The sequence below is a fragment of the Furipterus horrens genome, unplaced genomic scaffold (assembly GCF_987537825.1).
Source record: "Furipterus horrens unplaced genomic scaffold, mFurHor1.1.pri manual_scaffold_5, whole genome shotgun sequence".
In the NCBI taxonomy this organism is placed as follows: Eukaryota; Metazoa; Chordata; class Mammalia; order Chiroptera; family Furipteridae; genus Furipterus; species Furipterus horrens.
This window is the reverse complement of record NW_028327175.1, coordinates 53,766,184-53,794,180: the sequence shown is the minus strand read 5'-3', so window position 1 is coordinate 53,794,180 and position 27,997 is coordinate 53,766,184. Positions and strand designations below refer to the sequence as shown.

Here is a 27,997-nt window from a genome sequence, read left to right as displayed (position 1 = left end):
CTGCCCCCTTCCTCCTCTTCTTTGAAGACTCAAATTATACATTTATTTAGACACTTGAAGTTGGCCTGTAGTTTATGCTATTTTATTTTTCAGTCTATTTTCTCTTTGCTCTAATTTAGATGGTTTCTATTTTAACATCTTCAATTTCATTAATCTTTTCTTCTCTGTTTTCTAACTTGCCATTAATTTCATTCAGTAAATTTTTCATCTTGAACATTGTTGTTTTTATCTCCAAATAATTTATCTGGGTCTTTAATAAATGTCTTTTTAAGCCTCTATTTAAAATGTTTGATAATTCTTATAGCTTCTTGAACATTTGGAATACAGTTATAATAGCATTTCAATAATTTTGTCTACTATATTCATCATCTGTATCTACTAATTCTGTCATCAGTATCATTTCTGGGTCAGTCCATTGATTATTTTTTCTCTTCATTATTTTGGGGAGTATTTTTCTGTTTCTTTTTATGCTTTATAGCTTTTTCTTGGGTGCCATAAAATTTGAATTTTGCCTTATTTAGTACTGAATATTTTTCTTTCATCCCAAGATTATTATACTTTGTTTGGGGATGTGGTTAAGGTAATTAGATGTTTGATTCTTTCAGGTCATTCTTTTAAGCTTTGTTAGGTGGTACTAGAGCTGCATTTAGTTTAGTGTTAATTTTCCCCCGCTCAGAGAAGGAAAACTCTGACTCCAAAAAACCTCCGCTGCCTTGCGGCATACCTCTTCTGGGGAAAGGCTAAGGGAGTAAACCCCGACAGAAAATCCGGAGCCGGAGTCCCTAAGGCGGTTTGACGTTGTAGTCAACACCGGCAACTCCTGCGGCGCACCTGAAGCCAAGCTGTATCGACTCCGTCTTTCCCTTGGACCCTTCAGCTGCGAAGAGAGGGGGGGTCTGCTGCATGGGCAACAGCGGACCCTCCATATCACCCTGCCCAGGCTCTGTAGCTTCAGCTCCACTGGAGAGGACACTCCAGCGTCATCGCAAGATGTCGATTCAACACGGGAGGAGACAGATGCCGTGTCACTCCCGAGTCGGACTGCACAGCCATTCTCGGCGGTGCAGATAGACACTTAAGAAGCTACACCATCGTCTCTCGAGACGGACGGCTGCCGACGACGACGACGAATTTTCCCCCGCTATTGAGTAAGATTCTTCTTAAGACTCTAAAATAATGCCCCAATGAATCAGGAGGTTTTCCATTGCAGCTGTTGGAGACAAGTGCTATTGCTGGAGTTTTGTAAATACTAATCTTTTAGGATGATTACCCCCTGAATTTGAGCAGATTCCTCAACCACAAGCACTGACCGGTCCTCAATTAAATATTTCAGGGACAGATTCTATATATCTCCTGAATGTTCTCTTTGGGCCACTCTCTTCTCCCCTCCCCTCCCTTACTTTACTCTTCTCTCCCTTCATCTCTCCTCCATTATTCTGCCCTATGATCTCTAGCTTCCTTGGATTTACCAAACTCTGGGCTCCATCTCCTCAATGCAAGTTGCCCAATAGGTCCTACATATATTCCATCTTTCTGTGCCGAAAACTTTCTTTAGGTAATAAACTGGGATAATTATATGGCTCACTTCAGTGTACTGTTCTTTGCCTGATGTCCAGTATCTTGAGTACTGTTTCTTTCTATCTTTTGTCCACATCCTTTGTTTTAGACAGGAAGGTAAATCCTGCCACTCTTTCTCCATCTTCATCAGAAACTGGAGTTGTAGATAGTTTTATCTTCACATTTTTGCTTCTTTTTATTTTTCTAATATCTCTAAGATAGTATACACATATATATAAACTTAGTATATTAAAAATATGTGATTTAGTTTAATAAAATAGGCAATGTAGTATTGACAGATGTTTTTGGTAATTAATCATATTACCATGACCAATATCTAATATATCACTACATAGTTTACAACTTCTTTATCAACATCCAAATTATATCAGATACTTCTCCCTCTAAGGATAAAATCATAGGAACACAAATATCATAATTTAGGAGAAAAAATGGAAAGATCTGTTTTGAAAAGAAAAACGTGTGACTCTTTATAAAAAACCCATATTAATAAATCCTCAAATATTATAATGGTACCTATTAGAGTAGCATTTACTTAGCTCTAAATATAACTTACCCAACATTTTCCTTACTTCAGGTTCCAATGTATTCCTCAAATATTGTTTATAAAATCTTAGTCCCCATTTATAGATGCTTCTTCCATGACCAAAGAGCTAATGAGAATTCCATGGCCTAAGTGCTCCAGTTTGAATAACATCTTATGTGTTCCCCAAACTCAGAAACTCATCACACGCCTAAAACCTGTTTCTACATCTGTGATTTTGGCTTTTATGATCTCCTTGGGTGGCTCACTTTTTTTCCTGGCATTTCTAAATCTCAAATTATGAAACAATCCCTCTGAAAAAGGTATCAGATATTTTAAATTATTTTCTTGCTTTGTGTGTTTTAGGAACAAAAAATTAAGACTGTCTCTTCCATTATATCCAGCCCAAACAGATACGACAGAGTACTGGTGCCAGAAATGTGTCCCATACACCCTTTCTTTATAAGTAAGGTAAAGATTATTTTCTCAATTAGTTGAAACTTCTGGGTGGTCTTTTAAAAATACTTCTTTGAAGAAAGTAGTGAACTAATAATACTGTAAATGCAAACACACACACACACACACACATTAGCCTTTTAACTTTGAAGCAAAGAAAGAATGAATAGCAATTTAGTGTTTTTTGTTTATTCATATAAAATTTCCTATCTCTGACTTTTAAGAAGAAAAGATTCTATATAAATCCAATAGAAGAAACTTTTTATTTAAAAAATATATGTATATAACTGGGCTTAGAATTAACCAAGTTTAATTATTTGTGTGTGTAAACTACTTGGGTTGCTTCTTTTTAATATGTAAATAGATGCATACCCACACATACTTAATACATTGTATATTAAAGTTAGTGAATAATAGATTTAAAATATCTAAAGATATATAGCAAATAAAAAACACTTTCCATATCTGAGAAAATTGACCATTACTTAGCCTTAGTTCACACATTTGATTCTTTCAGGGCTGAAACTACCCTTGTGTGTTCTCTTGATATTATACCCCCATTACACAATAGTTTGCCCTTGGCAAAATACTAACTTAGTTGAAGTTGCTTTTCTGGGCATGCCATTTTCTTTCAGAGACTCTTTTTTCTTTTCCATTTTTTTGTCTGGTCAGAAAAAATTGCATTTTGCTGTCCTCAAAAATATCTATTTAGGCTGCCATCCCCTCCAGATAAACATATGGCACACTGACAGTATTTGTGATCTTTACTACACAGCTACTCATAACTGTGATTTTTGTTACTCTACTGACTGCATCTATTGAACAGTTTGACAGTGTAAACAGTCAGCATTTAGGCTTTAGAATGCTTTATTTTGACTTTGACTAAATCCAGTGACCCCAAACATTCCCTCCCTACCTACCCCAAATAGGAAGGATAGTCAAATTAAATCTGTCATGAAAAAATAAAATCTTCTACAAATAGGAACCTAATAATTAGGATGATTGGCTAGTAGACTGAGCGAATTTGAATAAAACAAACTAAGCACTTATGTAGACTTTGCAAATCCTCCAGGCAAGCTCATTCTAAATGAACTTTTGGCTGCAGAAACACAATGTCTGTACAGAGAATTATACTTAAGCTTGAATACAGAACATTGAATTAAATTTCCCATGGCACTGGTGAGTTTCATCAGCTATTGACCAAGTGGGCATTAGTTGGCAAATAAATACTGTCATGGCCTGCAGCTTAGTTTTCTTGGCTTATGACTTTATTAGTAGAATAATTAGTAGCTATTCCTCACTGTACTTAAGGAGAAAGTGATAGAAGTTTCCTACTCTGTTCACCATTGTCTTGAATGCACCATTTTTTTAGGGTTAGTGTCTCTCTAGTCTATATTGTTGTCTCCCATTTAGTAAGCGTAAGCTTTCCTCAAATACTCGTTATCCAAAGTTTAAAAAAAAAAGAAGAAGACTGAAAGCTGCATTTGGCAAATACTACTCCAGGAAATTATCCAAAAATCATGGGTGCCCACTAAGGAGGTCAACAACCATTTGCTTTTCATGTGCGTTTAATTATTGGAAAGAATTTGATTGGCCAATTATACTAGTATTTTGAAGCAACTTTATTTTACAATTGAGAATAAGGACTTCTTAAAATGGGGACTGTGCCAGTGAGTTCATGCCAAGTCCATTGTGGGTGCAGAAAGTTTAACTTGTGAAAAGAACCAAATAAAGAATGGCAGAGACTATGCTGCTACATAGAGATAAATACAGCTTGTGTTTTAGAACAGACAGCCAAGGTGGATGGTATGAATCAGTGGTCATTAGGATGACTTTTTGGACAACATATATCTCCCATTGCCTAAATGCTCACTCTGGAAGATAAACCATTGAATCAGAAGCAAGAACTTATTGGAAGACTAAAGAAATAGAAGTGTTGGTTTCAAAAAAAGAGAGGGTCAGAAAGGAGCTAACACGTGGATCCTGACAGTAGGTCTGAGGTGGGAACCTGGAAAGGCAGGTCTGTCAGCATCTAAAATGTCCCAGATACCAGTGTGTTCTAAAGAGGGAAAGTAGAAGAAAGAAAAGGGAAGAAATGAAGAGATGAGAGCCAATTTACTTGGTCCCATTTGGCCTATTTTGTGACCTAGAATTTCTCATCTATCCAATATTTGCACATGAAGGAAACCAAGGGGATAAAAGCAGCCTTTTGATATTTCAGTTGAAGAGCAGTAATTGAGAATGTTCTCTATAAATGCATTTCAGAATTTAAATATTCTAACACCAAAAACACAAAAATTAATCAATTCTTGATGTTTTTCTCTTTTTTTCTTTCCATCATGTAGATTAAACAATATGATGTTCCAAACATTAAAAATGATAGATACAACTTGCAAAATAGTGATGAGAACATTCTTCCAGCCCACATGTTGGAGATTCGAGGACTGATAATATACAATGTAGGCATTGATTTGATTAAGGCAGTTGCACTTAGTTGGGGAAGTATCTAATCACATTAGTATGCCACCAATGCAATCAAATGGGATTTAAAGCAGTCGGTTCTGGTCATTCCATAATGGTGAGAGATATTTGGGGATGTGGGTTTCATTTTATGTACTTGCCTATAAAATACTGTTGAATAAATGCTTTAAATACAATGTCAGTACATAGCTATTCTGTCTGCCTATGCATATGACTAAACAGAAAGTTACACTTTTTCTGTAAGGGTTATTTTGCAAAGGTCTTCATGAGCTACCACTAAAAGTGCACATTGTGGTCAAGAGGTTTCCAATAGAGTGCCATGCTTCTCTTCTCAGTGGCAGAAACGGCAAGCAGTGCATCCTTAGGTCGTTCACCATATACAGACAGAATATTTGCCAATCATGCAGGTTTTAACAATTGAAATTGATTTTGAGTAGATTGGATCATGAAGTTAATGATTCAATGATATCATTGTCTTTTTTTCCTTTGCTGTTTTTTAATGACCATTGTCCTTTTTTAATACCAGTTATGTTGTACATATTATTTTAAGTACATTTCCTCTTTTATTTATATGCCAAAATGCCTGTCATCTTAACTACCTTAAATAAAACAGCCAACGTAAGCTATTAATTTCCTCTTCTTTAATTATTTTTAGTAATGGCATTTTTACAGTATTAAAATCTTCCATTGAAATTCAGGAATGAAAACAAAAAAAATACACCCTTCCAGATGTGGAAAGAATAAACTTAGCCTGCCCTTGAACTTCCCAAAATTTAAATCATCTTCTTTTGTTTTGTGTCACTTTGCACCCACCTGCTTTACTGTCTTCTCCCTCCCTTTGGCCCAGCATTGTAGACTCAGAAAGCTTTCCCACGTTCACTTGCTGACCGTATCTCAGATGGCAGAGATGGGTTGAGGGACAGGACATATGCCTGTGTGTTCATTGGCTTTGATGCATTACACTTCAGTCGGCATGAGCAGAATGAAGAGGTCAGGTGACGTGGATGCCTCTGAAATCATTCGTTGCTAGAAATTACTACCTAAAGTCCAATGACATTGAACCTTCTTACTTCATTGCTGCTATTAATTACTATTACCAATTCAGACAAGAATTAAAGTATATAGATTTCACTCTCTTTGTTGCTCATCAAAGCCAATGAAGATTTCCATAAGCTTGGCAGGAAAGAAGCAGCAAAGAAAAGCCTCATTATGTTAGAGTCTGGTCTTGTTCCACCTTCTACCCTTTTACCACTAGTCACAACTGTTGTTTTGTTTGTTTTTTGCTGTTTTATTTTTTATCTTTCATAGCTTTCCTAAGATAGTAGGCAAATAATTATGCTATCCTTAAGCAAAATTTAAATTAGGAAGTAGGAACAAACAGGATACATAACTCAGCCTCCGATCTTGTTCTTTCCTTCCCTCCCTGAATTTGACTATACTTTATATCCCTGATTTTGTTTTGACTCTGCCATCGGTGGTACTACAATTTCAAACAAGCTGCAGAGTACCAGGAGAAATGAAACAGGAGATGTTGATGAAAAATCAATCCCACTCACACTGAGCCTTCAACTGGCTTGCACTGTGTTTGTTTCCAGAAGCATGAGAGTATTCTATCAAAAAAACAGGCTGGGGATTAGCAGTGGAGGGAGAGGAGGTGGATAGTTAGCAACAAGAGCCCCTGGAAGTGCCTTTTAAAAGCTTTTATGCTGTATGTCCTCCTGCAAGTGGACTTCAAGAACTTGTGTGGAAACACTTGCAAGAAGGTGTAGGAGTCATATGCTCTTGGCCAAAAGTGGTCCTTTTATGTCAGAGTAGATTATACTTTTCAAATGAGCAGGGAACTTGAAAGATTTGCTCATGACAAGCTGAGGTTGAGGCAGGCCAGAAAGGGGCATAGAAATCAACAAAAATACAAAGTGAGTTAGTTCCTCTAGCAACTACTTTAGTTAACTCTCATTCACGCTTGCATCAGCTGTGTTTAGAAGCACAGAAATGCCAGTCTCTTTTATTTATTCATTGAATACTCACTGGAAGCTCACCAGATGCCAGGACTACAAAGACTAAACTTTTGTAACCTTAACATGAAATCAAATACTTTCGGGTGCTTCCTCATTCATTTGAAACTTATGTGATTATTTTCCATATATGTGTGGACTGTGATTATTTGTTCATTGGGTGTGCGTATGTGTGTGACATGTCTAACACATAGAGGGCTACAGCATATGGCTGTGCGGGTTGCATGTTATAGACCAAGGGGGCTGCCTTTCATCCTGCAGGGCAGTCAGCACCCCTGACCTCCTACTGTGGGCGAGAGAATATTGTGATGAACAGTTTCTACCATTTTGGAGTTTGCATTCCAGTAGTTATATATCCACCCAATGGGCTGGATTCTGCTCTCAAATCCCATAAAATATTCCTAGAACCAGTTTAAAATATGTGGTTTGACAGCCTTTTGATATAACTCAACATGAAAATGTATTAAGTTCTTGATGTGCTCTACAATTATGCTGATCATTGAATTTATATCAATATTTATATTAATCTGGCCTTTCTAAAGAGTGAGAATCCAATACTAAAAGATAGCCTGTTATATTTTGAAATTTTTACATTTTACTTATTTAAAAAAACATGAAAATCTTTTTACAGTTAGTTTTGCATTCATCTTCCTCCGTAAACAGAGTATACATGACATGATTAAGAAAATACTCTTTGTCATGTGCTCTGACACATATGTATTATTAGGGTATGACTGCGAGATACGTAAAGGTAAAGTAGGTAATGTGCAGTGGTGGTAGCACTTGGTTTAGAAGAACTGCTAGCACCAGCCTGGTCTCCAGCCAGTCCATTCTAATTACCCTACTCTCCAGTCATGCGGAGCTACATGCAGTCATACAAGCAACCCAAAAGCCCTCTCACGGCTCATATCCCTTGCACGTGTTATTCCAATAGATAGCAATATCTGTCCCTCTCCTCTCTATCTCCTTCTCATCTTGCAGATCCAGCTGAGCAATCATCTTCTTTGTGAAACCGTTTCTATGTCCTCCCAGGCTGGCTGAGGGGCTGCCAAGGCTACTGCTATGCACAATTCCGGGGGGTGTCATTCCCATTGTATACTGGAGAGATCATCTTCTTCCTCCAACAGCATTCTGACTATGCCCCAGTCCCTTAGCATCCCGCTCTGTTCTGCTGCTTCTTAGCGTCCCAAAAGAGTGACTACTTTGGGATTTGAAGCTGAGCCTTTTTCTGCTTGCCTGGCATAAAGTGGTTCTCAATGGATAATGACTTGAATTGCCTTCATATGGCATAGTACATAATTTAGGAGCTCTTGAGATATGAAAGGCTGGGTTTTCTTTTCCTGCATCTGTTCAGATCATTCCCTTAGCCTATCTAGCTGTTTTTTTCTCTATTTTGGTATCTGTCTTTCAAGTCATCTCTGCCATTACCAGTAGCTGTGCTGCTGGCTGACTTTTTAGGTGTCCATTAATACTAAGGAACGCTGCTCCTTCTCTTCTTCCCAGATGCTGCACTTTCTTTTTCTTCCCCCTCCCCCTCATCCTCATCTTCCATCTTCCTTTTCTACTTCCCCCTCCCTTCCTTCTCCCCCAATATTCTGTTCCCCTCCTACTTCTCTTCTTCCTCTTCTTTCTTGTTCTCTTCTGCTTGTTTCTCAGTGGTAGGCACTTCCTCTTTTTAAACAATTGCCTACCAATGCACCCTTTTTTAGAAGCCAGTCTCTGAATCAGTCTTCGGCATTATATTTCCCGTGGCATTTCCATCGTTCATGGTTCTCCCAGTACTTGCAGTATTGTGTGCACTAAAAATTACTTTTGGGTATGCAGCCATTACCAGGTTCTGAGGATGATGACTGACAGCTGTGTATGCCAGGTTTTTCCTACAATGTTTGAATAGCAGTTCTTTTTTTGAGGATATGTTACCATTTCCCTTGCTTTCTAGGACTATATTCTCAGGATTCCGTTTCATCATCCAGATATAAATACATCTCTGTAACTGCTAAAGTTAACAATGTTAAAGAGTTTATTTAAAGATCATTCATACACAAATAAACTTCAGCTGTCACTTGCCCAGCGTTGATGAGAACTTGGATCTTTTATGTAATTTTTCATGAAAGACCATTTCTTGTTTAAAAATTATAGAAGAGAGAAACTTTGTTTTTATGGTTGCTTTTTTACTCTTGACATTGACAGGACCCACCCAGGAACTCTGTCACTCTCACTAGCATGGATTTGAGGCTCTCCATATTTTACAAAATCATGGTCAAGTTTGAAATAAAAAAGACTTTGGGGAACTTTGTATTAGTAGCTCTAATGGTGGGGATTTGGAGCCAGGTTGAAAAGGAGTCTGTGGGAAGGATGGGGGTGGCAATTTTATGGTATTTAGGACTTGAAAAGCCTTTGAGTTTTAGGTACACCTACCTTCCCTACTTCTCGTGAGAATACTGCCCATATTTTTGTGCATTATACTCATAGATGATTATTTAGTTCTGAGTCAAAGGTAAGCCTAATACTTATATAACATAAAAGTTTTAAATGGCATTTTTCTTTATAAAAGTTACAAATTATGTAGAGAATTTTGGAGTCTAGAGTTGACTGACTGAGCTTCAGAGCCTGTAAAAAAGGTTGGTCAAATGATCTTAGTTGTTTTCAGAATGAACAAATTCCTCAGCTAAAGATATAAATGAGGATTGCTGAGTTTTAAAAGCTTTAAAAACTTTCAGTTCAATTCCCAGTCATGGCACATGACAAAGTTGGATGTCAGATCCCCAGTTGGGGGCGCAGGTGAGAGGCAACCACACAGTGATGTTTCTCTCCCTCTCTTTCTCCTTTCCCTTCTCTCTAAAAATATATAAGTAAATAAACAAACAAAAAAATAAATAAATATTTTTTTAACTTTTAAAGATTACTATAACTTAAAACCCTATTAAAATAAATACTTGGTTTGTGTCTTGCATCACAAAACCAATTGGAAGCTCCACTTAATGAGCTTATCTGCCAGTATTTGTCAAGTTGATTGAAGAATATTGTAGTCTTCTTTTCTGTGCTGTGTAGACACAGCCTTTTGGGCTGAAACAGGTTTTGGTACTTAAAAGCCAATAAATTGAATTCTGATGAGATCATGCTTTGACATAGGATGTGGATCAATAGTAAACCTGCTTCAGGGTCTTGAAAGACAGCTTAAAAGTGACAGCCAAAAGGGGTGGGAACTGTGTTAAGAGGAGAGGAGAAAGAAATTTTTACTGCTAAAGATCATTAATGGACTTATTTTTGTTTTTATCATGACTTAGGACAATCAGATACCTCAGTAAATCATCGATCAGTATTTAGTTAAAAATCAGAATTGACATACATTTAAAATCTTGCTACACTTTCTCAGAGTCTAATCACCGTTTAACACTTATGTGAGTTGCCTGATTCTTGTTGTTTGTAAACTAGTTTAGGATTACATACAGGATGCAGTGGTGAGCTTAGACTTGGGCTTTTGTTTTATGTAGAGAACATGTTACTGTCGCATATGTGATGCCACCAACGCTGTCGTAGATGATTTGCAGTTGTATTTTTAGATCCAATGTAAATATCGGGTTTAACTGACAGCTGTTGAAACTTTGAACATTATAAGAAACGCTAAAATTTTACATATAATGCATTTTTAAATATTTATTTGCTAGCTCAGTTAGAAATATTTCTGTAAGTAATTTAATTGAAATTGATGTTATGATCATTTTTCTAGCTCTATAAACCTCACTTCTAAATATGTTATTTTAAAAACCTTTGTTTTATATTGTAAAGCCTAGGATTAAGGTTTTTATTCATTTAGTTGTGCACATATGAGCTAGATTCTAAACTCATTTTTATGTAACCTACATTTAAAAGCAATCCTAACATTTTTCAGTATTATTCATATTTGCACTTTAAAACATGAAGTTATTGTTCATGGTTTTAAAATGATGTAAAAGAGTAATAAAAATGGAAGTTGTTTTATTTTATTTGCTTGTGTTCACTTGGGATTTGTTATTTGTTAGTAAGGAAACAATGAGATAACAATCTAAGTTCTTAATATCCTTATATATACATATACATACTTTCATAATGTTTCCAAAAAAATCTGTTTACCATACATCATTGGCTAAAAGGGGTCTTCCAGTCTTTTTTAAATGACTGTGTTTAAGTTCTATTTGAGTTGCAATTCACTAGGAAATATGTACACCTTTGTAGAGTTCTTAATTTAATGTCAAATTCCTTGTCAGTGTTTAAAAATAATTTCTTATTACTAATAATGACAATGAGCTATTTGATTTCATACATTTAAAAAAGTAGTTGTAGAGTGTAATATCATATTATTCAATATAATGCTTTGATCACGGAATTCAGAATGAATCTGTAAGATGACATCCTTCCTATACAAGCGTGCCTAAAAAGCATAGTCTTTTGAGATTTTTGCTAGAGTTTGCTAGAGTTTGTTTGTGAAACTGACTTTAGGCCAGAAACAAAGAAAATTTTTTCGTTTTTCATTTTAGTCAAAATTACATCTAGCATGTGGACTTATTTCCATAATTTAATAATTGTTATAATGCCTATACACTGTGACAGCATTTAGCATATTAAACTATAAAGAAATTATGAGATAGTCTGAGAAGTAACAAAATTAATTTATATTCTGACAGATTTAGTTATCTTTTAAAAATAGTTCATGAGGTGCTTTTATTTTTGATGTTTTTTTTTATGTGTAATGACAGAAAATGTATGTTTTCTTTTTCATTCCCTAAAGGATGCATTTTAAAGAATCTAGCATTGCAATATTTATATTGGTTATATTTTAGTTTTTAATGTTTTGTGGTAATTTCAATATTTGTAAGGCATCAAAAGTAGAATAAATGCCTCAGAGATAAATAGAAAGGAAGCTAAAACTTTTATTTCTTTTTACTATTACCATTATCATCAAAATGCACTGCTTAGCATGTATTTATGGACTTACTCCACTAACAACTCTCTGTTTATGAATCAGACTATTAATTATAGAATACAGATTCTCTCCAGACCCTAAAAACTTAGAAATCTCATTTAACTGAAGAACTTTTGAGTAGCTAGTGAGAATACCTGTAGATAGTAAATAGCCAGAGCTCAGAGAAATGTACCAAAACTACTGTACCAACTTCTACTACACTCTAAGGCTTTGAGATCATAAGTTTTGTCCAACTATCATACCATATTTTTTCTCCAACAGATTGTGAATTATCCACTAAAGTTAGAACAAGCATATTGTACTATATTGAAAGCAAGTCTAGAGTTTCTTCAAAACGGTCTGAAAAGAGAGTCTTAGTGACAACCCAATTAAGTGCATAGGGGAAAAAACATTTTTATGTAGATATGTCAGAATGAATTGGTGTTTCTGTGTATGTAGCCTATCTTACTCATATGATATGGCTACACATACAAAAGGCACTAAGAACATACAATAACAAGAAAGCTAATTTTTCCTATAGTTACAACTTATATTCTTTCTTTCCTGTCATATGAGTGGATTTTGAAAACTATCTGTCCAATAGTATTATCACATCTGAAGAGAGTTCTTATTGAAGAAGACGTACCACAAAATTGGAGAGGCATAGTTTACTCTGCTAACTCTCTTAATGCTGGAAAAATGAGTCAAATTGTTACCGAGCAAAGTGGGGCTTCTTTACGTGGCACTTTGCTGTAAGACCCATCAATTAGTGTTGAGTAAAACAGGTCTTTATTTACAATAGTCCATCCTGGGGGGTGGGGCTGGGAGTACTCCTGCTGAGAGCCCTGTTTCCTGCCGCCCCCCCCCCCCGCCCCCAGAGACCCAGCACTTCCCTTGCTCCCAAAAAGGTTATAAGCCCAAATCAAGCCTAATAGTTTCCCATTCCTTATCTATCAGCTCTCTCCTTCAGAATCTGGAGTATGTTGTCATCAGCCTCTGTATAATAGTCCAGGAAAGCATGTACCGTGTTACACTGGATCACGGTGAAGTTCAGAAAGGGCACAAATCCTGAGAGTGTCCTCTCCACATGTCCCGAGTTCCAAGAGTCCAGACAGAGTCCAGATCTGCAAGGTGGAGTCCTTGGCAGCTTCAGAGTCAGCTGGAGTGGGCGTGATCAAAGCAGCAGCATGTCTGCTTTCTTACTGGCCCAGGCTGCATGGCTGGATCCTGACTTTAAACTGCATAGCTGCATCTTCCTTCTCATAATGGACCGCCTTTCCTACAAAGCTACCTAGCTGTTCCATGATGCTCCTCTAAACATGCTTCTTCCATTGTGCTGCTTCTCATGGCAGACGGGAGCCCTTCTTCCCATCGGACCTCATGGTGGACTGGTGGGGTCCCTCTGTAGTCTTTCATAATGTAAGCCCAACCTGCAATGGCTGCCACCTTTCCTTTAAATCATAACCATGGCCTGTGACACAGTCAGTGTGGTGACTGGTCCAGACCACTAGTGCAAGCCCCATAAGCTTTTTCATCACCATTATATGATCAAAGCCCCTCCCATCTCCTTAACACTGTGGAACAGCCATAGCCATTTGCATAACTAAGAAACTAGCTACCAGCCATAGATATGCAAAGACATCTCTCAGGAAAATGTGCTTCACAGTGTCCCATGCTCTAAATTCTGAGGCTTCTGTCCACTCTCTTACAAAATGACATATAAAATAAATTTACAATACTTTATTTATTATAGCTGTAAGTTTCATTTCCAAACTCATATGAACTGGGTTGGAGAATCCAATTCGAAATGAAAGTATCATTTGTAAATAAATGTTGAATGAGATGTTTACAACACTTAAGCATCACTTTTAGGGTAGGGTTACACAAAGTTTGTAACCTAGCAGTGTCAGAATCCTGCTATATGCGTTTTATTTATTTATGCATTTAGCAATGCCAGACTAGTATTTACTCAGAAACAAAAAGTAAGTCCCAGTAAGTTCTGCACTCACTAATATGTATACGCACTGCTTTCTCCCCACACTCTAGGTATTCAAACAAAGCCACTGAGGAACCCTTTAATGAAGCTGGTTTCAGAGAAGTTTATCCCCTATCTCAAGAACTAATGGACATAATCTAAAAGGGGGGGACAACTGGAGGGAGGGGGGCCACCGGGTGGAGGGGAGCAGAGGGAAGGGAAATTGGCACAAATGTAATATTTTAATCAATAAAACACATTAAATCTGAAAAAAAAAAAAAAAGGATTGCTTCAAAAAAAAAAAAAAAAAAAAAAGGAACCCTCAAGGCCCAACAGCAGCTGTGGACATTTTAAAATAAAAGATAAAAATAAAAAAAATATATCTTTACTTAAAAAAAAAGAACTTTTAGATTAGAATGGGATTCTAATAAAGATTATGCCATTTACAATGTAAAAAAAAAAAAAAAAAAAAAAAGAACTATAGAAAGCAGGTTTATATAGACTAATGAACAGCTTAAGCAAATGTGCTTTGATTAAGTGTAGGGTTGCAGAGTTTGTTCTAAACTCTATCAATATTCTCTAAGAGAGAGCTGGCAAAGAATAATCAACCAACAGCAATAAGTGAATCGAAATACTCCTTAAACAAACATTACTGTTATCATCCCTTTAAAAATCCATGATTTTGTTGTTGTTGTTGCTGAGGAGGATAGTCCTAAAATGCAATATGAGTAAAAGAAGTACCTGATATCTCTAGTAATAATAATAACAACAACAACGATATGTGTAAGGCTTTGACATTTGTAATCAACTATTGCAATTGATGGATGAAAAACTTGAACATGAAGCACCTGAGTGACTTCTCTCATGGGCCAAAACTAGAAAGTGGCAGAAGAAATAAAACTAAATTCTGCCTTTCCTCTATTACACACAGTCCATATCTACTCCTCTCCCTGAGACAGCCCCGATGTACATGTTGCTGTTTTCCTATCTAGTTATAAATAGTTCTCCTGTTCACTCTATGCCCTGGTTCAGATAAGGCATGTGATCATGTCAAATACCAAATAATGTAATAAATATAACACAACATAGGGAAAATGAAGAGTGGATGAGTCAGATTTGTAGGTAATGAATGAAGAAATATATATATATATATATATATATATATATATATATATATGGAGAGAAATAAAAGGATGGAAAATTTTTCAGGGGGGATGGAAAAATAGGCTAATCATGAAATGCAGAGGAGGAAGAGAAAAATAAAAGGACTGATAAATTTTAAAATGCAGCTTATTCTGACAGTCATGAGGATCCTAAGTTCAACCTCTCAAGTTTTATCTGCATGGCATAAATCCATGGCTTATTGAGATTTCTGAGACTTTTAATTAGAAAAGAAACCACAAGTAAATAGTAGAAACATCTACAACAAAGTGCTCATTTTAAAATGATTTGCTCTAAACCTAATCAATTTCTTTACAGGTGTCTAAGGTGTACGTACTTAGATCTTCCCTCAGCAGTAATTGTAGGCTGTATCACAAATCTTATTCCTAGAGAAGCCAACTTTAGGCATTCTTGGATCTAGGAATCACAATACAATATTCATTTTCTTGTGGCATTTTTATTTCCTCAAACTTAGAGACAGTGTGCCAAATATTTCCTTTATTATCCCTTTGCTACTTTTTTATTGCCCTTCTTATTTTTGAGTGACCTTTTCTTCCTCTTTATATACCTCTCCTCATATCTCTTCTATACCTTCTTCTATTTTTCACTCTAGCCCTGTCACTTTCCACTCTTTGACAATGAGCCTGTAAGAGAAACCACATTGTTTTCAGAGAGAAGCAATGGGCCCAGAGCTGTTGTTTCATGGGAACCTCAGCATCAGATGTCAAAAGTCCAGAGACTCTCTCAGAAAGTATCAAAGACTGTTTTAGTAATGTGACAGTCATTCCAAATTTAGAGACTATAAATCATGGCAAATTATCTTTTTAATGTCAAATACAGTTTTTGAATCATTAGCCATTTTTCCAAACTGAATCACATAGTTTTCTGCCTTTTTAATTTTATAAACATAGCAACGTTATGAAAGTTTATAAAGTAACAGTATCCATTTGCCTGATATTTTAAGAAAATAACATGTTACGTGCATCACTTTCTGGTGTTTTTATGTGATACTTTGAAAACAAACACATGGGCACTGTAGAAAAAAGGAAAATTAGGGAAGAAAAATGAACATAGACAAACATTGCTTCCAGGGATTTATGGACTCTGAAGCTCCACTGCAGATGAAGAACACCTGGTAACCTTAAAGGCCTAGACCAGTGGCTCCTAAATATGAGCCTGTCGGACTCACCTGGAGGAAGGGCAGGGCTTGTGAAACACTGATGGCTGGGTCCCACCCCAGTTTTGGATTCCAGAGATTTGGGGTGGGGCCGAAGAATTTGCTTTTTTTCTAAACACATTTCCTGGTACTGCTTCTACTGCATACTTTGTTTCAACTCCTGCACTCATTCTAAATAGTGAACTTTTGGAACTCACCTCCTTCTGAGACAAAGATATCTTTAGTGCACTCACTATTTTTATATTTAGCCGTAAAAATTAATCAGGTTTGAGGTCAGTTATGCCAGCTCAAAAACAATTGTTTGTCTAGTTTTTATACTTTTTCACCCTGGGAAGAATTTATTATTATTATTATTATTATTATTATTATTATTCTATAGGTGAAAAAATTCAGACCTGATATGATAGATATGAGACCTGGAGTAGAAGTCATGTTTTCTTCTACCTGATTTAGGACTTTTTCCACTTATCAGGTTGCCAAAGGATCGTGCCAAGGGCAAGGAACCAGGACCAGATGAGGAGGTGACCATGATGTCTACAGCTGGGCATCTAATTAGGGGCATCATAAACGCCCTTCAGCTTGTTCAGTAGCTTGTACTTTGATAGAACAATGCAAGGTGACATGAAGAACGCTATGTTCACTTGAAGTATATACAGACCAGCTCCCTGAGGGGAATTATTCTTGTATAGTTGAACAAAGATTTTTTTCAGTCATGGCTTTTCTCTTGAGCATTGAGTATATTCCAAGCAGTTCTGCATTCTTTACCATTGTGTGCAGTAAATCCTGGGGCTTACATAAAGAACCAGTTGTACCTGCACACACTGAACAATTCAACTGCATCATTAGGCTGAGGTGGCCATCATTTGGGTCAGTGACCTGACTTCTGTATTTTACCTACATGCAGTCAAAACAGAAAACAAAGCTAACCACCAGCAACAAAACAACTGATGATCCATTTCAAAAATTTTGAAGTAAGGATAAAATAATCTACAATTTGAAAAGTCTAAAATTTATAATTCTACAAAATAAAGGTCTTTCTAACAGCAAAATGACAATAAAAGTAACTTCAGATAAATAAGAACAATTTTTAAAATTGAGTTAATTTAACCCAATGGAAAAAGTACATTTTGCAGTTCATTTCACTGATTTTAGAAGACACTGATTGTGAATGCTTTTGAGCCTGTAAATAGATCAGACTGAAAGGATACCAAAGAGGAGAGGTTTCAGTCCATTTTTAAATAATTTCACCAAAAAAATGCTTTGGTTTGAGATTATATGGTGTCTTTGCTCATTCAATTTCTAGAAACCTTTAAATTGATTCTCATAACGTTTAAACTAAATGTCAACTGCTAAACTGAAGCAGGTTTATGTCATTATGTTCTCCATGGAGAAAACAGCAGCTTTCATCATCCTCCATATAGTAACACACACAATCTTCAGAATAACACCTCCCTTCAGTTTTGACTCCTTTAGTCCTTGTAACCGGTTTCCCCAGGTCCATTTTCCATTCAGTCTCCCTCTCAGCACACAAAACAATGCTGGGTGCAGGGCATGCAGTGAGGAAAGCATTCAGACTTGAACTCACAGATGTCTTGCACACACAAGGCTACGATCAGTGCTACATGCACATAAGCCAGTGAGAGAAGAATGAGGGGAGGCACTCTGGCTTGTGTGAGCAAGGCCTTGAAGGAGTCATGAGAGCTGGCTAAGGGAGCTGATAACATCCCTTGGGGTACACAGGACACCAGTGAAAGGGTGGAGAGTGCAGCTCTGGGGTACATTGCCCAATTCCAAGCACTTCCCTTCACCTGCTGGGACTTCACCATTCTGACAAGTTTACTCTAACATACATACTTCCATTGCCTAGCATAAAGTAGTGGCTCAAGAAAAACATGGCATTAGCTCTCCAAGCACAGGAAGAAGTATGCATGCCTTCCACTTGGACCTATTTATCCATCGTCTAATAGAATAATGTTAAATAGTAGGTCGTTAAGGAATAGCAATTGGCCACCTTGGTGCTAGACTGTTAGTATTAATTAGTATATCTTCATTTCTATCCATCGAACTATTAGACTTTTATGTTGTCCAAAGTATCTTGCTTCCAAATAGTGGTTCATTTATTACCAAAGCTGAACTGTAAGATTATAGTCCTGCCATATGCCTTTGACTATGAATACAGACATTTCTGTTTGGACTCACAGTGAAGCTGGCTGTGGCATCACTACAGCAAGGCTTGGTGTGTTCAAAAGAGATCCTGTCAACATGTGAGTTGTAGGCGAATTAAGAGTGCTGGCTCAAGGCTGGTGGTGTAGAAGTCCCCAATCTTCCCTAAATTTTACCCATATCGAAAAATAAAAGTTTTTTGCCTAACATATCTAGCTATTCAGAGAAGACATCATTCTGAAATGCAAATAAGCAAGACTCAGCACCCTTTTTCTCTGAGGACTCAAGCACAGCCCTCTGTCACAGCCCTCATCCTCAAGAAACTCAGTCTACTGTGTGGTACCTCGTGTCATACTGTGCTGAAAGACCTGAAGATTATGTCTTTAAAGTTCACTTTTCTAGTTTCAGATCTTTCAGTGAGATAGTTGTGCTGCCAGCATGGCAAAGATAATTGCCACTCTACCCTACCGGCAGGGTATTAATGGCATTGAGTCACTTGGAAGTGTTTGCTGATATATGCCTCTATTCTAATCACAGATCACTAAAGTTGTGCAATATCCTCAGCGTTTTTAAAACTGAAGATGTGTGTGTGTGAGTGCACATGTATGTACACACCCATGAGCCACCAAGGAAATGTGCATGGCACCAAGGCAGTGTTAGAAACAGGCAAGGAATAGTCTTGTTAAGCAAAACACCATCTGACTTCTTTCACGTAAGTCTTGGGAAAAGGAGCTCATATTTACATTTAACAAAAGTCAAAATTTTAAGATCACAGTAGGTTCAAGTTAAGGAGACTAAATTTAAAAAGGCAACAAAATAAAAAACTGGTTTCTTTTTTGGAAAAACAAGCATGACTCAAAGTAGGTGTTGCTTTTGTTTGAAAGCAAATACAGGCTTTACCGCTTCCTAGATGCATGACCTTCAGCAAAAAACTACCTCAGGAAAACTGGAAATATTTGTCTCAGAGTGTTTTTGCAAAGGATCCATGAGCCATTGTATGCACCAGGCTTAGCATAGATAATACTTGGCAAATAGTAGACATTCATTTTAAAAGTTGCTATTATTATTGTTATTTATAACCCCCATGTTTGCATATTTAATTGGGTCCTTGGACAGTGAATACCTTACCTCAATGAAATGAGCCCTTAGTGATATAATTTTTAATATTTTGGTATGGAATTAAAGGAGATATATAAATTTGTGCCGGTTTTCCCATTAACTTATGTTTGTGTATATAATTGTCCCAATTACATCCCACATTGCAAAATGGTCATCTTTATTATATTTGTTCACCCAAAGCATGTTCTAGGATCAAAACAGGTAATATTTTTTTAAGTGTATTCCAGGACAAAAGTCAGTAGCATCAGAAATAACCCTTTCAAAAAAGTCCTCAGGGGAACGAACCAGTAATGAACTTAGAAAATAGGGTGAGTGTATCCAGTAGAATTTGGAAGGTGTCACTTTGTTTCCTAGAAAAGTTTCTCAGTTTGCTCATTCACCATCTTCTTGCTGTGGCATAATGAAGAAAAAGTAAAGGGTTAAAGCAAACCAAAGCCATAAGCATCACAATACTGCCAATTTTTAGAGGGGATAAGAATGCTGACAGGTGCTGTGGCCCCAAGGGAGACTTAGGGGATTTCTGCAAATAGAGCATTAGGCTCTGGAGCAGAGGCTAGCCTGCGAGGACCTCCAGGAACAGACTCAGAGCTCTTTAATAAGTATTCCAGGGAGTCAGGCTTTCCTGGAAAAAACAAATTAGTGTGAGAAGCCAGTACTGTGCAATTTCAGTTTTAAAAATAGCCAAGTATTGTGAAGGCTGCTGTGTGCACGAGAGAAAAAGAAAGCCCTTGTTAATATTTGCCCCGGATTCCACATTGAAACAGAGCAGCCACGCTGAAGCCCTTGCTCGGCAGAAACTGCAAAGGTCGTGAGGTTTGTATCACTTGGAATGACTTTGCTCCTTCCAATGACTAAGTTTGGGGGTTGATTGCGTCCGCTTTTACCTTGTATCAGTGGGTCTTGCAATAAACGACAGCCAAGTGATGGCTCTGCCTCTTTCACTTAAGACCAGAGCTGCTCCTCACTGTCTGTTTCAGCTCTTCATTTGCCTAATTGCCCTGCGAGACTGGCAGGGACTTCCCTGCAGCGTGGCTCTGCTCACTGCAGAGACCCTACCTGGCGCTCAGAGTTGGTGCGTCAGCACTTTAGGTGGAAATGAATGAAAAATCAATCAGGATGACTGCAGTGATAGCATGTACAACTCGAACCTAGTTTGTCCATAATTTTCAACTATTCACCATAGACCCAAGCAGTGTTTAAGATGGTAAGTGAATATGTAACAAATGTGCTGCTTCTGATTAATCATTCTTTTTTTTTTTTTTTTTTTTTTTTTTTGTCCTCTTGCATTTAGACCAAGCAAATCTAACCTGCTTAGGAAGCCACATGGAAAATGAATGATGATGTCAACGTTCATGCAAATATTCTTTATTTGCCCTTGTTTAACATTCTGTTTCTAATTAGACTGGCTGATATTCATATATAGATATATGAAATTGTTGTTTTATTAATTTGTACTTCAACTTAAGAGGTTTAAACAATTTTAAAAGTCTATTATATCCTTGCCACATGTCTTTGCACTTTGCTGTAACTCTGTTATCAAAACTATATTGTCTTAAATATTACAATCCTTCAAAGATAGAGTTAAACACTATTTGGACTCTGGCTACATAAGCAAAACTGGAATTGTTCAAAGCTGCAGTCTTCAGCTCCAAAGACAGCTACAAAAACTTTCTGAACAGATTGGGTTAAATATTTTTACAGACCATTCTATGATGATAAGGCGGTAATAAGTTGTGCAGTGCAACACTCCAAAGGGTTCCAAATCTCACAAGCCTTTTCGTATGTGATGCTTTTGCAGTGAAGAAGAGTCTTTGGGCTATAAAGATGAAGAGCCTACTTCTTCTGGTGCTGATTTCAATCTGCTGGGCTGATCATCCTTCAGACAACTATACTCTAGATCATGGCAGAGTTATTCATATCCAAGGTAAGAAAACACAGGTTCTCTTTTGAAAGTCAAATGAATTTCAAGTTACTTAGAGTTGAGATGCTTGGTTATTGTTTCTTCATTTCAGTTCTGCTGCATTGACTTTCTCTTTTCCTTTCTGCTAATTGGTGAATATGTTCCCTGCTTTTGAATGTTATAGCATTACAGTAGAATTAAGAATTGGGGGGAATTAAAGCAGAGTGGCTTATGAATGTCCAACTACAAGGAATTGATGCAATTAGTCAAGGCTTTTTAGTACAGTTGATATCTTTTAAGTAGAACAAAGGGCTTAATAAAGTTATTTAAATGCAAGGTGATGGGAGTGGGGGAAAAATAGGAAGTAAAACTTACAGTTTAAAGTCATGCTGTTAGAGTAATCATTTTAGGAAAACACTGAAAATGAAAGTTCAGACAAGCTAAGGCTCAGGAAAAAGTAACTTACCCCATTATAAACTCCTTTGGTAAATATTTAGTTCCGACAGACCAATACATTCCTCTGCATATGTCTTTTCAGCTCAGCTGAATCCTAAACCTTAGAGCTGTGTAGCAAGATTTGGGGCTGCAGTACAATGCAGCTATTTCTTCAGTCCCAGTTTCAGATGAGGGACATCCTTCCCGGAAAGCTAAGAGACTTACACAATAAGGAAGGAAAAGATAGTTCTACAGGAGATTTAGCTCCTCTTTGCCCTCGTATGCTAAATAATTAAAAGAAGTATTACACAATTTAACCATTTAAACATATGATGATATTAATTTTAGGTGAACTCATTTGGGGGACCAGAGGCATTATAAGTTTGCTAAGAGACATAAAACTTCAAGTTATATCTTCAAGATTAAAAAGTGTAGTCTCAGAAAACTGCATCCTCTGTTGAAAAGTATGACTTGTGAAGGTCAAATGACAGTGTAAGTCTGGCTAGAAGCATTTTCCTGTATATATTAGGACTGCCCAAATAGAATTCTGAGTTTGACAACAGTTAGCTGTTTTAGATGTATCTCTTTCAGCTCTTTTTGCTTCCAGAAGCTTTATGTTTTTCACTATTGGGCCATGAAAAGGAATTATATAATCATACATTTTACTATGCAAGCTGCTGACTCAGCAGTTTTTTTAAATGTATACAGTAGAAGACTCAAAGGTGTTTCCTAAACACTATGTTTACACATAGAGATTTATGATGAGAAATAACATCTTTTTAACATCCGGTCACATAATTCAATTAAGCCAAAAGGTTAATAACTACTCATTATTAATGATAGCAATTTCAAAGCTGATGTAAAATAAACTTTAGCTGTGTTTCAAGTTATTATTATACAAATACCTGTTATAGCATGAGCTATGTACAAACCATTTAGTCTAAATTGCACCCAGGCTATGAAAACATTATTTTCAAAGTATACTAACGTTTAAAAAATTACTCTTGGGGAGCCTCTAAGTCAGATTTAAGTTTTGTCAAGAGGGAAAACTTCTGTGTGGCTCCAGCCTTTCCATTCGAATATACTCTGTTGGAATATAATGCAAAGGAATTTCTGACATAAGGTATCAGAATTATCCAGATTGTTTGCATAAGCTATCTAGTGTTTTTTTTTTTTTTTTATAATAACTTGATAGTTCACTTCATTTTAATTGTAAATTGATTCTTAGAAAGTTGCTCATAGCTTTCAAGTAATAAAACCACAGGCCTACATTTTGCCTGTGGAAGTTAGTACTGAAATGTGACTTGGGTCAGGATGATGATGCTATGTCCATAAGTCTTAATTTATTTTAACATTGCTCCAAATACCTGTTTTTGTTACTTTTCATCTAATAAAAAGTTTTATTTTTCCTTTATGATATCATTTAGGTTCAACATTCATATTCTTCAGTCCTTCAGAGAAACATCTCCAAGTAGCCTGATGTAATTTCAGTTTTCTTTTATAATGCAAAAATAAACCATGCAGCATAATAATCATTAACACAGATAACCTGCGTTACTTATTTTAAATACTAGCTTATTTTCTCATATTTAAACTTCTATTTATCAAACATGGCCCAGGCGGAATTTAAAGAAGCTGAAACCCTCATAAAATTTTATAAGAATTTTGCAGTCAAATGATTAAGTTAGTAAATCTGACTCTCAAATTCCTGAATTGTACTAAGCAGTATGAGCTTCTCTCAGTGATAGAAGATTGTTCAAAATTCATGTTACTGCAAAAACGCCTTTTCTCTCTCCCATTTTTCATAAAATTTCTATGCCTATACTCTTACGTTTCCAGGCCTAAGTATCGCCAGGGAAATATGCACAGCATTCTCAGATTCCCCGAGCTGCCTTGATTTAGTGCTCAACACTTTGATAGTATGATCCCTCGTGCAGAAGAGTTACCTAATTATTTACCTGAAGGCTTTCTCAAAGTTTTGTTGGGGGAGAGTCTATAGACATGTGGGCACAAAAATATTTAATCTGTGTTGTTATTTTTTTTTTTAAGTGAGGTTATCAGAAAAGAAATTGCGAGTGTAGATCCCTGTTTCTGGTGAAAGCAGTTTTCTGGTTATACAAAAGAAAACTCTCCCAGCCTCCCATAAAGAAAGGTAAAGCCTTAGATTAAAAATGCACATGTACTAATTTGTTCCTTTTATTTTTTTTTATTTAATTTGGTTACACAAGAAAGCAACCTTTACTTGTCAATTGAGTTGGCTAACAATGTATAATTAAGAAATTACCTTGTATATCATATACTGTCCTCACTGTAGGGGATAGTAATTTCTTCAACTACAGCTACAGGAAGAGAGAGCTGCTGTTATTGCTGTCTTTATAACACTCTCAACTAATGCATTACATCTCTTGTTTCATGATATGCCTAGTCAAACAGCTTCTGAATCATCTGAAATTTGAGACCATTAGGAAGAATTTTATATGGAGTACCAAGTCACACAAATGTGTATTTTTAAAAATATTTTGGATCAGATCCAAAAACTCTTTGTGTAGACTTTTAATTACCAGTAGAGGTTCAGAGATAATAGACATACTTTTATAAAATTACAAGTTTTAGGAAAGCACTTACATAGACAGCAGAGAAATTATATGACCATTTTCTCATTGAACAATATAAAAAGCAAAATAGCAATAGTTATACTGAATACGTAACTGCTTGACCTTATTTAGGTCAGAGAGCCAATGCTTCCTGCCTCTGGTGTTCAGGTACAGGTCCTCTGATGACAAGTTCAAGAGTTTTTCCCCTAATTCCACTTACTGGCTTTAGGCATTAGACAATTAATCTCTTCAAGTCTTGGTTTCCTCATCTATAAAGTTGGGCATACTGACAGTTTATTCCACAGAGCTTTGTCAGAATTAAATTAGATAATATCTGGACAAGCGCTTTCTACCGAGCCTGGCACACAATCAGTTCCCGATAGATGGTAGTTACTATCATCATGTTTGTTACTTCCTCTCTGACCCCGAAAAGGAAGCCCAAAGACTGGTGGAAAAGCTCATGCTTTTCAAATGTATTCGTTATAACAGAACCATAGCTCTGATGATGTAAACATTTTATCAATTGCCTTCTTTGTCTTTTAGTTTCACAGTTTAAAATTTCCCCCATAGTAATTAAACATTATCCGATCCTTTTACTTTCCTTGTAAAAACAAAAGCTTTCAAAACTTAAATAGTTTTCCTTTAATATACTTACTAGGTGAACACAAATAAGCTAAATGTTATTCTTTTAAATAAAAAATAATAGAAGAGGAAAATTATTCCCTTCTATTTAATAAATAAAATTTACTGTCACTTTCTCAAAGATAAAACAATAATTAATAATATTTTTGAAAAAGAATTGTCTGAAGTTTATCTCTACAGGTAGAAAAAATAATGTATACCTAGAACCCCTGGCAGAAGTAAGCACTCCCCACTCATTGGGTTGATTTCTCTGTTCTGTGGGTCTCAAATAACTCCTCTGTTCCAGCTTAAAATGTTACTTTTTGTTAAAATAGCTCTTTCCTCATAACACTCTCAGCTTTGTAACATCACAGCTATAAAGTAATGCCTGGACATAGTAGGTGCTTAATATGTATTTGTTTGTTGAATAAATAAATGAGTGTAATGAGACACAGCCAAATCATTGGTATCATAACGAGCATTTCTTAAATCCTGTGGCATCCATGGCGTTTAGCAATACAATGTCGCATTGCATAGGCTTAATGAACATGAACTAGATGACTGATTTCATTCTAATGTTGACAAAAGCTAAACCATAGTTTAAAGAATTTAAGAACTTAAAAGGATATGAGTGTATGACATCCAGATCTATATCCCAACCCATTGTACAAATGAAGAAATCAAGACCCAGAGATTTTATGTCTCTTGTCCCAGGTTGCATCTTAATGAAGAACAGTGTCCCTTGGCTAATCCCCTCCCCTTCTTCAAATTTGGGCATATTTCTTACCTTAAAGAATTTTGCCTGACTACTGCACTCTTCCCTTCTTCTGGACTCGGATTTCTCTCACATCTTCTCCTTTTCTCTGTAGAACTGGTTATTGACTTTACTTATTTTATGTAACAATTTGTGTCCATCTTTGCCACAAGAGCATATGTCAACCTCACAAGGGCTGGGATATCTGATGTATCCCAGTCACCTAAATCAGTATCTGGCACACAGTAGGTGATTGATATATGTGTATTAAGTAAATCCAGGATAAAAATTTGGGTACTGTTCCTATTCAAGTCCTAGTCAGCCATTTCAAATCTTAGGGAAATATGTTCAGTTCATAGAATGAGAAGCATCAGTTGAAGAAGAGGATTATGAGACTGGGTAGAAAATTTTGTTTGGTCGAATGCAGGGTTCCTGCACTGCACATAGCATCTTACCCTCTGCCAGAGTCCACCAGAGGCAGGATGTGGCAATCTTCCTAATGTGTGCATGCAGCTTCGAAGAGTGTTCAGTTTACATTTGGTCACTGCAATGCTATCCTGTTCCTTATGTAATATCTGCAGAGTCAGGACCTGGTGGTGCAGAGTGGATCACAACAAGTGAAGTGAATTTAATAATGTATGAACACAAAACATCCACTGAGCCAAAGTTTAATGGAACAACTAGATAAGTGTTAATCCAGCTTAATTTTCTTTCTTCCACTCAAAACTCCTTTGGATCCTATGAGTTTATTAAGAAAAGTTAAATTAACTTATTTTGTCTTTTTAAGACAGAGTATACTATTTGTAGCCACAAATGCAAAGTCCACAAATATAAGTATATTTTCCAAAATGCATTTAGATAAATATATACAATGTTAATAATTCTGTCTAGAAATTGTTAGCTGTAAAGTATTAGAATTTGATCATGAAATTATAAAAATTAGCAACATAATGAGTATTAGATAACCAACTATAATATTTTGTTTACTATAGGATATGAAGCCAAATATGATCTTAAGAACCTACTGCATCAAATGCAGGTTTATTATTTGGTCAAACCAAGAATATCACTATATGAATGTAAAAAAATGAATCCTAGAAAGAAGGAAAATCTATATAGAAGCATATATATGTAAAAATACTCATATATATATATATATAAATACTCATATATATACATATATATATATATATACTTATTTAAGCTGCTATAACAAAATGCCATTGATGAGGTAACTTATAAACAATATAAATTTGTTTTTCACAGTTGTGGAGGTTGGGAAGTCTAAGATTATAGTGCTGGCAGACTCGGTGTCTGGTGAGAGCTGGCTTTCTGGTTCATAGATGGCCATGTTTTCTCTGTGTCTTCAAATCACTGAGGGGGACAAAAGACCTATCCCAAGTCTCTTTTATGAGGGCACTAATTCCCATTTATGAGGGTTCCACTCTCATCACTTAACCATCTCCCCAAAGGCTTCACCTTCAAATATCATCACATGGGGAATCAGTTTTCAACATATGAATTTGCTGGTGCGGTAGGCACAAACATTTAGTCTAGAGAAAGCACTTATTATAAATAGCCATTAGGAATAAAATGATAAAAAAAAGACACAGCTTTGTCTTTACTGAGCTTATAGTCTAGTAAGAGACAGATATTACTACAAATATACAACTATTGACTATGATAATTGCTCTGAGGAAAGTTGTGGCATGCTACAGAGAGAAGATAACATTATGTGGTACTACTTTAAGTAGAAGCATTCAAAAAAACAGTAGCTTTAAATTATAAGTCAAATATGGTAGTATTTTTTCTTCAATTATGTAGTTGCTACCTAGATACACACACATATAGTTATACATATGTACACATACACAATGATTATAAATAGAAAAGGCAAGGAGTGAAATGATTATTGATTGATATAAAACATTGGTAAATCCCTTAATTAATATTCATTAATATATCTATTTTCATACCAACTTTGCATGTGCTAGCCCATGTTCTAGTCTTCTTTGTAGTTGTGTGTCCTTTTGAGAAAACCTACTCATTTGGGCATTTGTTGAATATTGGCCTCCTTTCAAAAAACACTGAGTTATTCTCTGT

General features: G+C 36.1%; 1 protein-coding gene across 1 annotated transcript in view; it reads left to right on the top strand.

Annotated features, from left to right (window-relative positions):
- Positions 1 to 27,997, top strand: part of HAPLN1 (hyaluronan and proteoglycan link protein 1) — a 74,365-nt gene that overhangs the window by 21,642 nt on the left and 24,726 nt on the right. The window contains exon 2 of the mRNA XM_090278985.1: positions 21,389 to 21,514. Coding sequence (XP_090135111.1) covers positions 21,415 to 21,514 — 100 coding nt within the window. The 5' untranslated portion in view covers positions 21,389 to 21,414. The remainder of the gene's footprint in view (positions 1 to 21,388; positions 21,515 to 27,997) is intronic.